General features: G+C 46.1%; 1 protein-coding gene and 1 long non-coding RNA gene across 3 annotated transcripts in view; one reads left to right on the forward strand and one right to left on the reverse strand.

The window, feature by feature from the left end:
• Nucleotides 1–14,226, forward strand: part of LOC309388305 — a 393,048-nt gene that overhangs the window by 211,595 nt on the left and 167,227 nt on the right. The gene's annotated exons all lie outside the window — the stretch shown is intronic.
• GOSR1 (golgi SNAP receptor complex member 1) overlaps nt 2,924–14,226 on the reverse strand; it is a 36,707-nt gene continuing 25,404 nt past the window's right edge. For both annotated transcript variants that reach the window (XM_081945498.1, XM_081945497.1), the window contains exons 7-9: nt 12,286–12,315; nt 6,112–6,194; nt 2,924–5,034 (exon numbers count right to left, since the gene is read on the reverse strand). In XM_081945498.1, the coding sequence (XP_081801624.1) occupies nt 4,910–5,034; nt 6,112–6,194; nt 12,286–12,315 (238 nt within the window). In that variant the 3' untranslated portion in view covers nt 2,924–4,909. The remainder of the gene's footprint in view (nt 5,035–6,111; nt 6,195–12,285; nt 12,316–14,226) is intronic.

Genomic DNA, 14,226 nt, shown 5'->3' on the forward strand with positions numbered 1-14,226 from the left:
CTCTCCTTGATTAGTTTCCACCCATTGCTTCTTGTCCTGCTCTCAGTTTGCTTGGGAGTATAGATTGACCCCCCTCTTCCTTGGAGCAGCCCCTCAAATACTTTTTTGAAAAGTTTTATTTTTATTTTTCCGTAGCCACTCTTACACCGTTCATCTTACGGTGTGTCATTTGGGCACAATCTTTGTGTCATCCTATTTAACAGCGACATCATTTTTAATCTGTTTTTCTCTTACTTTTACCTATTGCCTTTTAATTCAACTCCTCCCCTATAATTCTGAGTTCTTTTCCAAATTATTCAATTTTCTGTTTCTTTTTGTCTATATTGATTTTCTATCCAGTGATTAAAAACGTCCCCCATATCTTGTAATGTTGATTCTTCCTTCTCTTTAATTACCAATGTTAATCTGTTCCATTTCGACACAGTCTAATTTTTTAAAATACAATACAATACAATAGCAGAGTTGGAAGGGACCTTGGAGGTCTTCTAGTCCAACCCCCTGCCTAGGCAGGAAACTCTATACCGTTCCAGACAAATGGCTATCCAACATCTTCTTAAAGACTTCCAGTGTTGGGGCATTCACAACTTCTGGAGGCAACTTCTATTCCACCGGTTAATTGTTCTAACTGTCAGGAAGTTGCTTCTCTCCTTGTTTAGTTTCCACCCATTGCTTCTTGTTCTACCGTCAGGTGCCTTGGAGAATAGCTTGACTCCCTCTTCTTTGTGGCAACCCCTGAGATATTGGAATAATGCTATCATGTCTCCCCTGGTCCTTCTTTCTCTTAAGCTAAACATACCCAGTTCCTGCAACCGTTCTTCATATGTTTTAGCCTCCAGTCCCCTAATCATCTTTGTTGCTCTTCTCTGCACTCTTTCTAGAGTCACAGCATCTTTTCTACATTGTGGCGACCAGAACTGAATGCAAATATTCCAAGTGTAACCTTCCCAAGGCCTTATAAAGCGGTATTAACCCTTCACATGGTATTGATTCTATCCCTCTGTTGATGCAGCCTAGAACTGTGTTGGCTTTTTTGGAGGGATTTTTCCCCCCCATTCTCTAATTTTGTGCAAATACCATTCTAGCTGCAGTTATTACACGAAAACCCCTCCAACATGGAAAGTCTGCTACATGCGTTCCCCCACTTTTGCTCTAGATCTTTTCCCAGCTGCTGACGCACCAGATCCCTTTTCAAGAATCCGCTGCCTTCACAAAGATCAGCTGGACGTGGGCTACACAGGTTGATACAGGTAGTTCTTGACTTACGACCACAACGGAGTCCAGCATTTCTGTCGCCAATTATTCAGCGAGTTTTGCTGCGTTGTATGTCCTTTCTTGCCACAGTGGTTACAGGAACCCCTGCAGTCGTTCAGCGAGTCCCACGGCTGTTAAGTGAATCTGGTGTATCTGCTTCTCAGGTCGCAAAAGTGGATCACATGACACACACACCCCCAGATTCTGCAGCAGTCAAAAATACGAGTCAGTTGTCGTGTCTGAATTTTGATCATGTGACTATGAGGATGCTAGAACTGTTGTGTGAAAAACAGATGTCAGTCGCTTGTTTGAGTGGCGTTTGTAACTTTGAACGGTCCTTAAATGAACAGTTGTTACGTCGACTTCCTGGACCAAAAAGGGAGTTGTAGTAGTTGTTTTGCACACCTGAGGTCCTGGATTCAAATGCTACCACTTATTCCTCCTTTTAGATGGTTATAATGGATTTAGATGGGAATAATGCTTTCCTTTCAAGGATGCTGGCTAACCCAGGGTAGAATTTCCCTGGAGAGAATAGGAAAATTCACATACAGATAGCTCTCGACGTACAACCGGAATTTCTGTGGATAAACAAGCAGGTTGTTAAGTGAGTTATGCCTGATGTTATGATTTTTTTTGCCACGGTCGCTAAATGAATCACCGCGATTGTTAAGCGAATCAAAGCAAATCCGGGTTTTCTCAGATGGACTTTGCTTGTTGGAAGCCGGTTTGGGGGGGGGGGGGGATCACAAAGGGAAATGAGGTGACTAAGGGAGGCTGCAACCGTCGTAAGTACATGCCAGTTGCCAAGTGTCCGAATTTTGATCACATGATCGTGGGAAGGCTGCAAACAATTGTTAGGCGTGAAAAACAGTTGTTAAATTTTTTTCAGTGCTGCGGCAACATTGAACGGCCACTAAACAAACTTTTGAGTTAGAATAGAATAAGAGGAGTTGGAAGGGACCTTGGAGGTCATCTAGTCCAACCCCCTGCTTAGGCAGGAAAGTTGAGGATTAACTGTATAAATCGACTCAATAAGGTCTACAAAGAACAATGTTTCTCAAATTTGGCCACTTGGAAGGTGCGTGGACTTCAGCTCCCAGAAGTCGACAGGGCGAAATTTCTACAGGTAGTCCTTGACTTACGACCACCATGCAACCCGACGTTTCTGTTGCTGACATTGAAGTAAGTTTTGGCCCCATTTTACAACCTTTCTTGCCAGTTGGCAAGTGAATTACCGCAGTTGTTAACTTAAGTCACATGGTCGTTAAGTGAATCTGGCTTTGTGGATTTTGCTGTAGGCGGTTGCAAAAGGGGATCACGTGACTCCGGGACACAGGAGCGGTCATAAGTATGAGTCAGTTGTCAAGCATCTGAATTTCGATCTTGTGACCATGGGGCTGCTGCAACCGTCTTAAGTGCGAAAAACGGTCATTAATCACTTTTTTCAGTGCTGTTGCTACTTTGGTCACTAAATGAATAGTCGTAAGTCAAGGACGACCTGTACTGTAGACCCCAACATATCGATCGTAGTTTAGCGTTACGTGCTAAGCAAACTCAGTCCTAGACTGTGCTTTTTACGTGTGATTTTTTTGGAACGTTTCCCAAATTAATTTTACACCCTCCCGAAACAAACCCAGAACGGAAAAAAAAAACAATGAACAAACGAGAATCCTAGAATTAAAGAAATATGTTTTATTCAGAGATAGTGCCTTTCTCATTTTTTGTTAGCTAGATAATGCAACCAGATCTTATTTATTCTTTAATTAATTTATTAATCACGATAACCCTTTTTCCCTATCTCAGCCGAACACTTAACACCAAAGGCAGAAAATTAAAAACCAGAATAAAATTAAAATAAAAAAAAAACTCCAGCAGCAGCTTCCTTAACCTCTCGTAACAAATTCGGTTCACCTCTCAAAATCTTTTGCTTTTTTCCCTCTATTCTGGAAGGGATAAAACAAAACAATTTACTTGCAAAAAGGAAGCTTTCTCTAACCTGGAGCAATCTCTTGCAGCCAAAAACTATCTTGTCGTTATTTTTTAAATTCAATTCAAAGGGTTAACAGGATTAAACAGTCTTGCAAACCCGAAAGAGAAGGAATGGATTATTAATTTAAGAAATTGAGGCCACGCTGGTCCTTTGTGGTAGAAGAGCTAGTTTCTATTTGAATTTTTTTTGAAAAAAATTGTATATTAGCTTTTAATGCAGGAGTGGGGGGGGGGGGGACGATGCCGCCTTTACGAGCTGTGGACTTCAACTCCCAGAATTCCTGAGCCAGTCAAAATGGGAATTCTGGGAGTTGAAGTCCAATATGGCTGGCTCAGGAATTCCGGGAGTTGAAATCCACAGCTCGTAAAGGTGCCATCGTTGCCTATTCTGGTTTAATGTCACCATGTAGGAATGGAGGTGAGCGTTCCCAGCAACGGAAGCGGGCTCCAATCACTCTTCCCACACTTGAATCCATTGGGGACTCCAAATCCCATGATCCCCCACTGGCTAAGCTAATAACTGCAAAGTGTCATCTGCATACGACAACGGAGGAAGAGGCAAATCCTGGGCTGGCTTCAGTTGTCAATAAAAAAGTCTAAATCTCTTGATTTCTGCATCGGAAGGTCCAAGAGTACTATGCAATAGACATCTTTTTTTTTTAATTTTATTTTTGTTTCGAAGCAATGGGGGGTGGGGTGGGGGACCGGTGTCTTTTTTTCTTAAGACGGGAACAAAACCAAAACTGGACAAACGAGCCGAAAACCCACAGGGAAACTCTTTCGGTCAAAATTACTCCCCCGCTAAAAACGGTCCGACGATTCGGATGCCCAAATGGACCTCGCTCTCTTTTAATCCCTTTCGCTGTTTCGGGACGGCGCGGGAAAAAAGAACGCGCTTGCTCATTTCCCAGCAGTATCTGTAAAAGATCAACTACGTTGACAGGTCTCCACGGAGGGTCTGTCTAGACTAACATTTCTCCGTGTTGAAAGGAAAGATCCGCTCTCTGTTTTGAGACATTTTCCAGGCATGAACTGGCGTGAACCAGTGCGTTTTTTCCAGTGCAAACCGGTGCGGTTTTTTTGTCGTTCTCGATGTTGTGGGAAAGAGATCAGAAGAACGTCGTCTCCTCCAAAACGGCAGGATACTTACCGACCCGGCCCTCAAGGATTCCTCAAAATAAATCTGGTGAAGAATTTCTCTCCCGGGCTTCTCGGATCGCCAACCGAAGTTTTAAGTTGCAAAGTTTTAAGTCGCAAAGTCTGAGCGAAGTGGTGTGAAATATCGGAGTGGGGTTTCTCAGGAAGAGACAGGTTGGGGGAAAAAAAGGAGAATAAAGGTTTTCCTTCGGAAGAGCAACACGACAGCAGAACTGGGGACTGCCGGGTCTTAACTTTACAGACGAGAGCAAAATGGTAGGGAAGGGACAATTAACGGGAACCGTGTCCTTAACGTGGGAGAACGGGACGAGGGATGAACCGGAGGGGGCACCTTCGGGAACCTTTGTGGCCATCGGTGGAGGAAGGAGGACGAGAGTCCACCTGCCCAGGTCACTTGGTCTCCGCGTCCCCAGATTGAGGGGACGAGAGGGGGTGTCCCGCAGCGGTCTGCCTGCCCCTTCGCAGGTGCGGGACCTGGTCCCAGAAGTCTCTCTGTGCGCTGTGTCCTCCGTCAATGGAAAGCATACAGGAGGAGGAGGATGGTGCAAACGCTGATCACGCCCCCCAGGATGAGGGTGTCACGTCGCTTCCGCAGGTTGATCCTCTGGATGAGGCTGTTCACGGCTGGGAAACGGTCTTGGGGGGGGGAGGGAAGCTGAGTTAAGGGCCGCAAGGAAGGAAGGAAGGAAGGAAGGAAGGAAGGAAGGAAGGAAGGAAGGAAGGAAGGGTGTTTGCCAGCCACCCATTTCCCTCCCCCATTTTGAGAAAACATGTGACAGAGTGACCCCAAGTCTTGGGGGGGGGGAGGTTGGGGGAGAGAGGGGTTGTTGGGTCTGTAGTGACGTTGATTTTTTTTAAAAAAAATATCCCTCTTGGTAGGTTTTGGTAGGAAAAGAAAGACAAGGAAAGGAAGGAAGGAAGTAAATAAATAAATAAGGAAGGAAGGACAGAAAGAAGGAATGAATGGGGGAAGGGAAGAAAATGAAAAGCGGGAGGGAGGGAGGGGAGAAAGGAAGAAAAGAAAGTAAAGAAAAAAGGAAGGAAGGAATGGGGGAAGGGGAAGGGAATGGAAAGAGGGAGGGAGGGAGGAAGAAAGAAAGAAAGAAAAAGAAAGAGAAGGAAGGAAGGAATGGGAGAAGGGGAAGGGAAGGGAAAGAAAAGAGGGAGGGAGGGAGGGAGAAAGGAAGGAGAAAAACTGAAAAAGGAAGGAAGTAACGCAAGAAGGAAGGAGAGTGAAGGAAAGAAAGTGAAAAAGAAAGGAAGGAAAGTAGGAAGGAAAGAAGGGAGGGCATGGAAGGAATTGCTGCCCCCCCAAGGGAAGGGCTCTGCCCCATAAGCCTCCTACCTCTCTTCTCATCTTCTGCCCAACGACAACCTATGACCCAGGTGAGCCTTTGTCCCCCCCCCCCCTCTTCACTCATTCGTTTTATTTAAAGCATTTCTATAGCTCCCCCTCCCCCCACTTCAACCAACTCAGCGGGGAGGGGGGGTGTTCTTTCCAGGCCACACCCCAGAGCGTTGACTCCTTTCGTCTCTTCCTTGATCCCACCTCTCTTAAACCTGCTACGGTTGGGAAGCCCTGCTCTGGAGGGTCTGGCATCCAGCAGAGGGTTGGGCTGGATGACCTCTAGGCTCCTTCCCAGCTTTGTGACTCCGATGAACCTTCGGGGGCCCGGAGGTGGAAAGCAGGAGAAGCAGCAGGAGAAAGGATACTGGCCAAAGTGTTCATCTTGCTCTGGATGGATTTCATCATTCCTCGCTGCGAAGTCATGTTTTCTTTCGTGGCCATGGCAATGCTGGGGGGGGGGGGGGAGAAGCAGAGAAAGGGCACAAAAGAGATTAGGCACCTGGCACTCAAGGTTAACACACTACAGGCAAGTCCTCAACTTACGACCAAAATTTCTGTTGCTAAGTGAGACACTGCTTGCCGAGACAGACAAGAGAAAGGGCAAAAAAATAGATTAGGCCCCTGGTACTCAAGGTTAACTTCACTACAGGAAGTCCTCGACGTACGACCAAAATCTATGTTGCTAAGCGAGACACTGCTTGCCAAGATGGAAAGAAAGCAGAGAAAGGGCAAAAAAGAGATTAGGCACCTGGTACCCAAGGTTAACTCAGTATAGGTAGTCCTAGACTTATGACCAAAATTTCTGTGGCTAAGTGAGACACCAGTTAATCGAATTTTGCCCCATTCTACAACCTTTCTTTGCACCTTCTAAACAGACCAACTTAACCAGGAATGGGTGTTTCCGTGCGCGAGCGGATGAGTATGAGTTTCCTAGGCTACCCCACCCGGGAATTGGGGCCGACCCATCTCTACCCAGGGGACCCTCCTTGGAGAATTGGGGCAGGCCCAGGAAGGAGCAAGGAAGCCACCCCAGGAGGCTGGCCCGTTTCAGGCCTAGGGAGAAGCAGAAAGGCGAAGCTGCACGAAAAAGGCAAAATGACGTGGCAGGAGAAGGAAAAAAGAAGCCACGTCGGATGTGGGGAGAGATGCCGAGGGTCTCGCGATGCCGGGAAAACTTTGAAGGGCTGTCAGGCAGAGAGAGAGGAACCGATTGGCCAATTTGGACCATGTGGTACTCGAAGGGATTCCCACGAGAAAAAATGGCGCCACTGAGCATCCCTTTTTTCACACGGGCCCAATAAACCGACTCTTAATCGCTTCGCCTGGGGCTTTTCAATGCTTTACGGCAGGGGTCTCCAAACTTTGGGCCAATCACCAGGAGACTGGGAGTTCTAGTCCCGCCTTAGGCATGAAAGCCACCTGGGTGACTTGGGGCCAATCCCCAGGAGACAGGGAGTTCTAGTCCCGCCTTAGGCAGGTAAGCCAGCTGGGTGACTTTGGGCCAATCCCCAGGAGACTGGGAGTTCTAGTCCCGCCTTAGGCATGAAAGCCACCTGGGTGACTTGGGGCCAATCACCAGGAGACAGGGAGTTCTAGTCCTGTTTTAGGCATGAAAACCAACTGGGTGACTTTGGGCCAATCCCCAGGAGACTGGGAGTTCTAGTCCCACAGCCACAAAAACCAGCTGGGTGACTTTGGGCCAATCACCAGGAGACAGGGAGTTCTAGTCCTGTCTTAGACATGAAAACCAACTGGGTGACTTTGGGCCAATCCCCAGGAGACTGGGAATTCTACTCCCGTTTTATGACGGTCGCAGAGTCCTGGGGTGACGTGATCCCCTTCTGCAACCTTCTGACCAACAAAGTCAATGGGGAAGTCCAATTCGCTTAATGACCGAGTGACTAACTTAACAACTGCAGGGATTCCTTCAACAACGATGGCAAGAAAGTCCAATTCGCTTAACGACCGAGTGACTAACTTAACAACTGCAGGGATTCCTTCAACAACGATGGCAAGAAAGGTAGTAACATGGAGCAAAATTCACTCAACAAATATCTTGTTTACAGCTGCAGTGATTGGCTTAAGGACCGTGGCAAGGAAAGTTGTAAAGTGGGGCAGAATGCCCTGAGCCACGGTCCAGCAGAACGGAAATGTCGGGTTCCGTTGTGGTCATAAGTCGAGGACAACCCAGTCCCATCCTCTTATCGATCTGTGGCCGCCGCCTGCAGCCCACAGCATGGTTCAGAGGCCCGGAGCCAAGCGCTAATGTTAAATACATTTCAGATTTTCTCTCTCTCTCTCTCTCTCTCTCTCTCTCTCTCTCTCTCTCTGCCTTCTTTGGCGGTTGCCAAGATGAGGCTGGAACAGAGAAAGGAGGCCGAACGGAGCCCATTAAGGAAAGAGATCGAAAGTGAGGTTTTCTAAAAAGGCAGTGCCAGGCCTGCAGCCATTTTTTCTTTTGGATCTCTGGCCTGCCTCCTTTTCTATTCTTCTACTAGGCATTTCCTATGGTGGGAAAATGGGAGGGGGGAATTGTATGGAGTTAGATGCGATGTAGCCAAAACAAAATTCCTTTCTGGAAAGCCAAGGTCATCCTTTGTCTCTGCACCTCTGCACCTGACCGGAACTGGATGGGTGGAAGCGGCCAGCATGGCAGGGGAAGATTGGACCATGGGATGGACTTGTGGGTGTGGGGGCAAGATCTTGAACTTTCAACTGGGTGGGGGAAACCGGGAAGCTTTTCGATTTGGGTTTCCCCAGATGTGCCAACGTGGCTCTCTTCATCAATTGGAACCTTGAGCAATACTTTGCCGCGGACTCTGATTTACTTTTGGATGCTGTTTGGAACAATGACAGGCAGTTTGTAAAACCTCCAATTTCCAATTGCTGCTATTCAGGAACTCTAAATCAAGACACCCTAAATGGCCTCCACTACAAAACCCATCCTCTTCCAGGCAGCTAGCTTTAGAGAAAGAGAGTGAGTCTTATCCAGATTAACGGAAGGGACCTTATAAGTCAGTGTTGGCAATCCTTTTCGGCACCAAGTTTGGGGGGGGAAGCGCCAAAAAACGATAAAGCAGCTCCACGGGGCGCGAACATGCGCCCCGGGAAACTGTTCTTCCGGTTTGCAGTGCTCTGGCATGCACGAAGACTAGCTGTGAGTGCAAACCCAGAAGAGCAACAGGCGACGGCTGACTTGCCCAGAGAGTTCTTTCTGCATGCCACTTCCAGCACGTGTGCCATAGGTTCGCCATCAGAGTTATAAGGTCATCTAGTCCAACCCACCCCACTCAAGCCGGGGCCTACATCATTTCTGACAAGTCATTTCAAAAGCTGAAACTCAGACAGTGAGGAGGTTGGGGAGGAACCTGGGCCAGTCCTGGAGTTTGGGGAAGGCTCTGATGGGGGCTCTGTGTCGGAGGCAGAGAGGGGACCAGGGCCATATGCCAGTTATCAGCTGCCTTGGGAGTCAGACATCAGTGAGGCAGAAGAACAGCTGGAGCCTGTTCCCAGGGTGCGCATGCACAGAGTTGCCAGGCGAAGGGAACAGCTAAAGAACAGGGGTCGACTTGGGAGTAAGGCCACAGGTGGACCATGAATGGCCCCTCCCAGAGGGAATAAAAGAGGAGCGAAAGGGGAGTGGAGTTTGCAGGAGACCATTAGTTCTCTTAATTGGTTCGTGACTCTCCGAGACTCCTTGCCAAGTTCTGCAGATCTCGGCCTGGCAGCTCTCCAAGCCAGAGAAGCTCTGTGACTGTAAATCCTCCCTGGAAAGACTTTGCTGGATGAGAAGAGAGAGCTGATATTGCGACGATACGACGTGCAATCTTGAAGCTCCAAGATCACAGTCGATATTTCTGCCACTGGGAGGTCCTTTTGGACCTAAACCATCCCAAAGAGACCGTGATAGAGAAGACTATGTCCTTCTGATCTCAGGGACACCGCAAAGTCTCTGATTGATCCAGGAAAAGCTTTTTTTCCTAAAGCTGCTGAAATTGGGACAGCTCCGGAACAGAAAGAAAATGGAAGAGAACAGTGTGTCGGATTGGTGAGGAAATTTTATTATTAGAAAAGAGATTACCCAAAGAAAATTAAAACTAAATTAAAATTGAAGACAAAAGAAAACAAGCGGCGAAATTAAGATACATTAAACTTAATGTGTTAGCCTTTTTTAAATTCTCTTTTTATGAATGGAAGTTCTGCAAATGTTTCCTATTTTTTAAATTGGAAGGCTTAGTTTTTCTTCTACTTTTTATTTTTTATTTTTTCTATATATACTTGTGGATTAAAAATTTCTTGTTTTTCTACAACATTTGATTGGATTGTCTTTTTTATTATTATTAAGAATTTTTCTCTGTAAGTCTGCTATTTAAAAAGGGCTGTAATAGCAGAGGGAAAAAAAGTAACACTGCCACTTTAAGGCTGGAGGCTTGGATTCATTTCTTTCCTCTCTTTGATCATTGGAGCTACCCTTCAAAGCTTTTCAGTTTGTTTATTGAGAGTGATAGTGGAAAGAGCACAGTTTGTTTATACAGCTGCTCTTTCGGAGTTTCTGCAGTTAAGGCAAAGTTTGGACTTGAAAGATTATAATGAACTTGTTTGGAATGCAATAAAAGCCTGGAATGCTATAGTGGCAGTGTTTATAAGTTGGAAGGATGGCGCAACATCAAAAACAAACATTAATATTGCAAATGATCATGTTTAAAATTCAAAAGATATTAATAATAACAGAGAAAATTGAGATGAGAATGGATGACGCAGAACAAAGAAGAACAAAAAGAGATGGAAAAATTGAGAATATTTATCAAAAGAAGAAAGTTGAGGACAGAGTTCCAAAAATTGAAGGAAAAAAGAAACAAAGAGATAAGAAAATTGTGGATACTGACAGCATACTGAGTGTGGTTGGAAACAGTAAGAGTGGACTATGGAAAGGGGAGATAGGTGGACTGGAACTCTAGATCAGACCTCAAAGTACAGAAGAAGAAAAAAAAGAGAATTTGATGGAAGTAAGGAGAAAAATCTTGACTGGAACATCGGTGATAACCAAAGATAAGTTGATGAAAGGAACAGATGGAGGGTTATATACAATGAGCAACAAGCTGCGAAAAGAAGTCCATAAAAGACCCACTAAGAAAACAACCAGTATATTAATTCCACAAATGACACGAGATATAAAACTGCACTACTACTGGGAAGATACAGGTTGATGTAGTGAAAGTTTATAATAAAAATTAAGTCAAACGTAGTTAAATTTAGGGTATTATATATAGTCATATAAATGAGTAATAATGATAACAATACATATATTGGTCCTAGTTTGAGGATATGAAATTTTATACAAACTGCAAACGAGGTCTATGAGCGGAGACTCAAAAGTATTTGTTATTAAATATAATCAATTTTTATTTAGAATATGTTAGAAAGATGAAATGTTATTGAATGGAATGCTATTATATAGTTTTACCTCAAACTTAGGATATTTCGTACAAAAGGATGTAAAAGCAATTTATAGTCAAATGAATGTTTAATAATTATAATATTCTTTTATAGAATATACTGGATGATGATATGGGAATTTGTTTGAAATGAGTTGATAATTTGTGATCTTACATACATTTGAAAGCGAGGACTATGGAAGTGATGCACAAAAACTTTACAACGAAACGACATGCTGTATGTGATTGAAGAGGGTTCTATGTGTTATTTGTTGTCTGTCTTTGTCTGATCAAAAAAGGAAAATATTCTTTTCTTTTTCTCTTTCAAACAAGAAAGGATATATAAAGATTTTTGGGTTTGCGGAAATACCACCCCAAGAAAATAGAAATTAATAGCTGGAAGAGACACCTGCAGCAATAGAAAAAGAAGGAAGAGAAAAGGCGAGGAGGGGAAGATGGAAGGGGGAAGGAGAGAAGGAGAGAGGGTAAGAAGGGGAAGAGGTAGAGAGGAGTAGGGGAGAGGTAAGGGAAGAAGGAAGGGAAAGGAGAGGAGGAAAGAAGAAGGGAGAGAAGGGAGAGAGGGTGAGAAAGGAAGAGAGAAGAGGAGATGAGAAGAAGTGGAGGGAAGGAAGATAGTGAGGAGGAGAGGAAGAGGGAAGGGAGGAGGAGAGAGGGTAGGAAGGGGAAGAGGAAGAGAGGAGGAGGGGAGAGGTAAGGGAAGAAGGAAGGGAAAAGAAGAAGGAAGGAAGTAGAGAAGGGAGGGAGGGAAGGAGAAGAAGGTGGTGTCAAAACAGGCGAGGGATGATAAACAAAACAACCCGAATGGAATATTACAATGCTATAAATGGAATGATAAATGCGTTAGAATTCTGAATGTAAAAAAGAAAAAAAAAAGAATAATAATTATGTGGATGTATATATAGAGAACAAAAAATAAAAAAAACCTTTTTTTTTTTTAAAAAAAAGAAAGACTTTGCTGGATGCGAAGGAGCAGAATTCACAGTCGATTAATAAAAGGGTTTTTTGTCGGGAAAAGGAGTCGGCTTCAGGCTCTCGGGAAGCCTCGGTCAGAAGCCCTTCCAAGAAAGCCATTCCCAGTCTTACCTTATCGTCTCTTCGATCAGCCGGTCGGAGCTGAGAGGAAAAAGAAAAAAAATGTGTTAATTTTTTGACATCCCCCCCCCCCCCCCCAGCGAACGGTCAAAATAAAACCGGAGTCCACACGTATCGAGGGACGGGAAGCAAACTGAAACAACTGAAAAAAGAACATGGGAGCCCCCACATTTACACAAAGTCCTCTATTTATTTATTTACTAAGCGCTTGTAGACCGCCCCCTCTCCCGAAAGGGACTCGGGGCGGTGTACAGTCCATATCAGAAATACATCATAAATAGCTATAAAATTAAACAATTAAAATTATTAAGTAGATAAATAGATAAGAGGAGGATAAAAAGATTTAAAGAACTGTACTGCTAAGTAAATAATTTAAAACCCCAACAAATACCCTATAAAATTAAATTTAAAAAACAATCCCCCTAAAAAACCAGTAGAAAATATGTTTGCCAGGAGGTAGACGTTATAATTATGCCAGGCCAGCCAGTCGGAACAGGTGTGTCTTCAATTTCTGTCGGAAGGAGCGGAAGTCGGTGGTGGTTCTAATGTCGGGGGGGAGGTCATTCCAGAGGGTTGGGCCCATCACAGAGAAGGCCCTACCCCTTGGTGTCGCCCGTTAGCATTGCCTAGTGGATGGCACCAGGAGAAGCCCCTCCCTGTGAGAGCGAATTGGCCGCAGGGATGTGTGTGGGAGGATGCGATCCCGCAGGTAGCTAGGTCCTGTGCCATGGAGCGCTTTAAAGATGGTGGTCAGAACCTTGAAACGCACCCGAAAAACCACAGGCAGCCAGTGCAGCTCGCGCAGGAGCGGTGTTACGTGGGAGTACCTAGTACTCCCCATGACTGCCCGCGCGGCTGCGTTCTGGACTAGCTGCAGTCTCCGGGCGCGTCCCAAGGGAAGCCCCATGTAGAGAGCATTGCAGTAGTCCAGGCGAGACGTCACCAGTGCATGAGTGACCGTGCGTAGGGCATCCCGGTCCAGAAGGGGGCGCAATTGGTGCACCAGGCGAACCTGATGGAACGCCCCCCTTGCCACGGCTGCCACATGGTCGTCCATTGACAGCCGGGCATCTAGGAGGACGCCCAAATTGTGCGCCCGTTCCACAGGGGGCAATTGTTCGCCCCCTATGGCCAGCGATGGAGTCAGCTGGCTGAACCGAGGTGCCGGTAGCCACAGCCACTCAGTCTTGGAGGGGTTGAGTTTGAGTCTGTTGTCCCCCATCCAGACCCCGACAGCTTCCAAACACCGGGACATCACTTCGACAGCCTCGTTGGGGTGGTTTGGGGTTGAAATGTACAGCTGAGTATCATCAGCGTACAGATGATATTCAACCCCTAAACCACGGATGATCTCCCCCAGTGGCTTCACATATGCGTTGAACAGGAGGGGCGAGAGGACGGACCCCTGCGGCACCCCACAAGTGAGTGGCCTCAGGGTCGACCTCTGCCCCCCTGTCAACACACATTGCGACCGGTCGGAGAGGTAGGAGCCGAACCACCGTAAAACGGTGCCTCCGACTCCCATCCCCTCCAGCCGGCGCAATAGGATACCATGGTCGATGGTATCAAAAGCCGCTGAGAGGTCTAATAGGACCAGGATAGAGGAACAACCTCTATCTCTGGCCCTCCAGAGATCATCAACCAACGCGACCAAGGCTGTCTCTGTGCTGTGCCCGGGTCGGAAGCCGGACTGGCGTGGGTCTAGATATTCGGATTCGTCTAGGTGTCGTGGAAATTGCTGCGCCACCACATTCTCAACAACCTTCGCTAAAAAGGGAAGGTTGGAGACTGGACGATAATTAGCTAGCTCCATTGGGTCAAGCGAAGGCCTCTTGAGTAAGGGCCTCACCACCGCCTCTTTCAAGGCAGTTGGTAAGGATCCCTCACCCAATGAGGCGTTCACCAGGCCCAGAAGCCAGCCTCGTGTCACCT

Source organism: Natrix helvetica (assembly GCF_964273705.1).
Source record: "Natrix helvetica genome assembly, chromosome: 2".
Lineage (NCBI taxonomy): Eukaryota > Metazoa > Chordata > Lepidosauria > Squamata > Natricidae > Natrix > Natrix helvetica.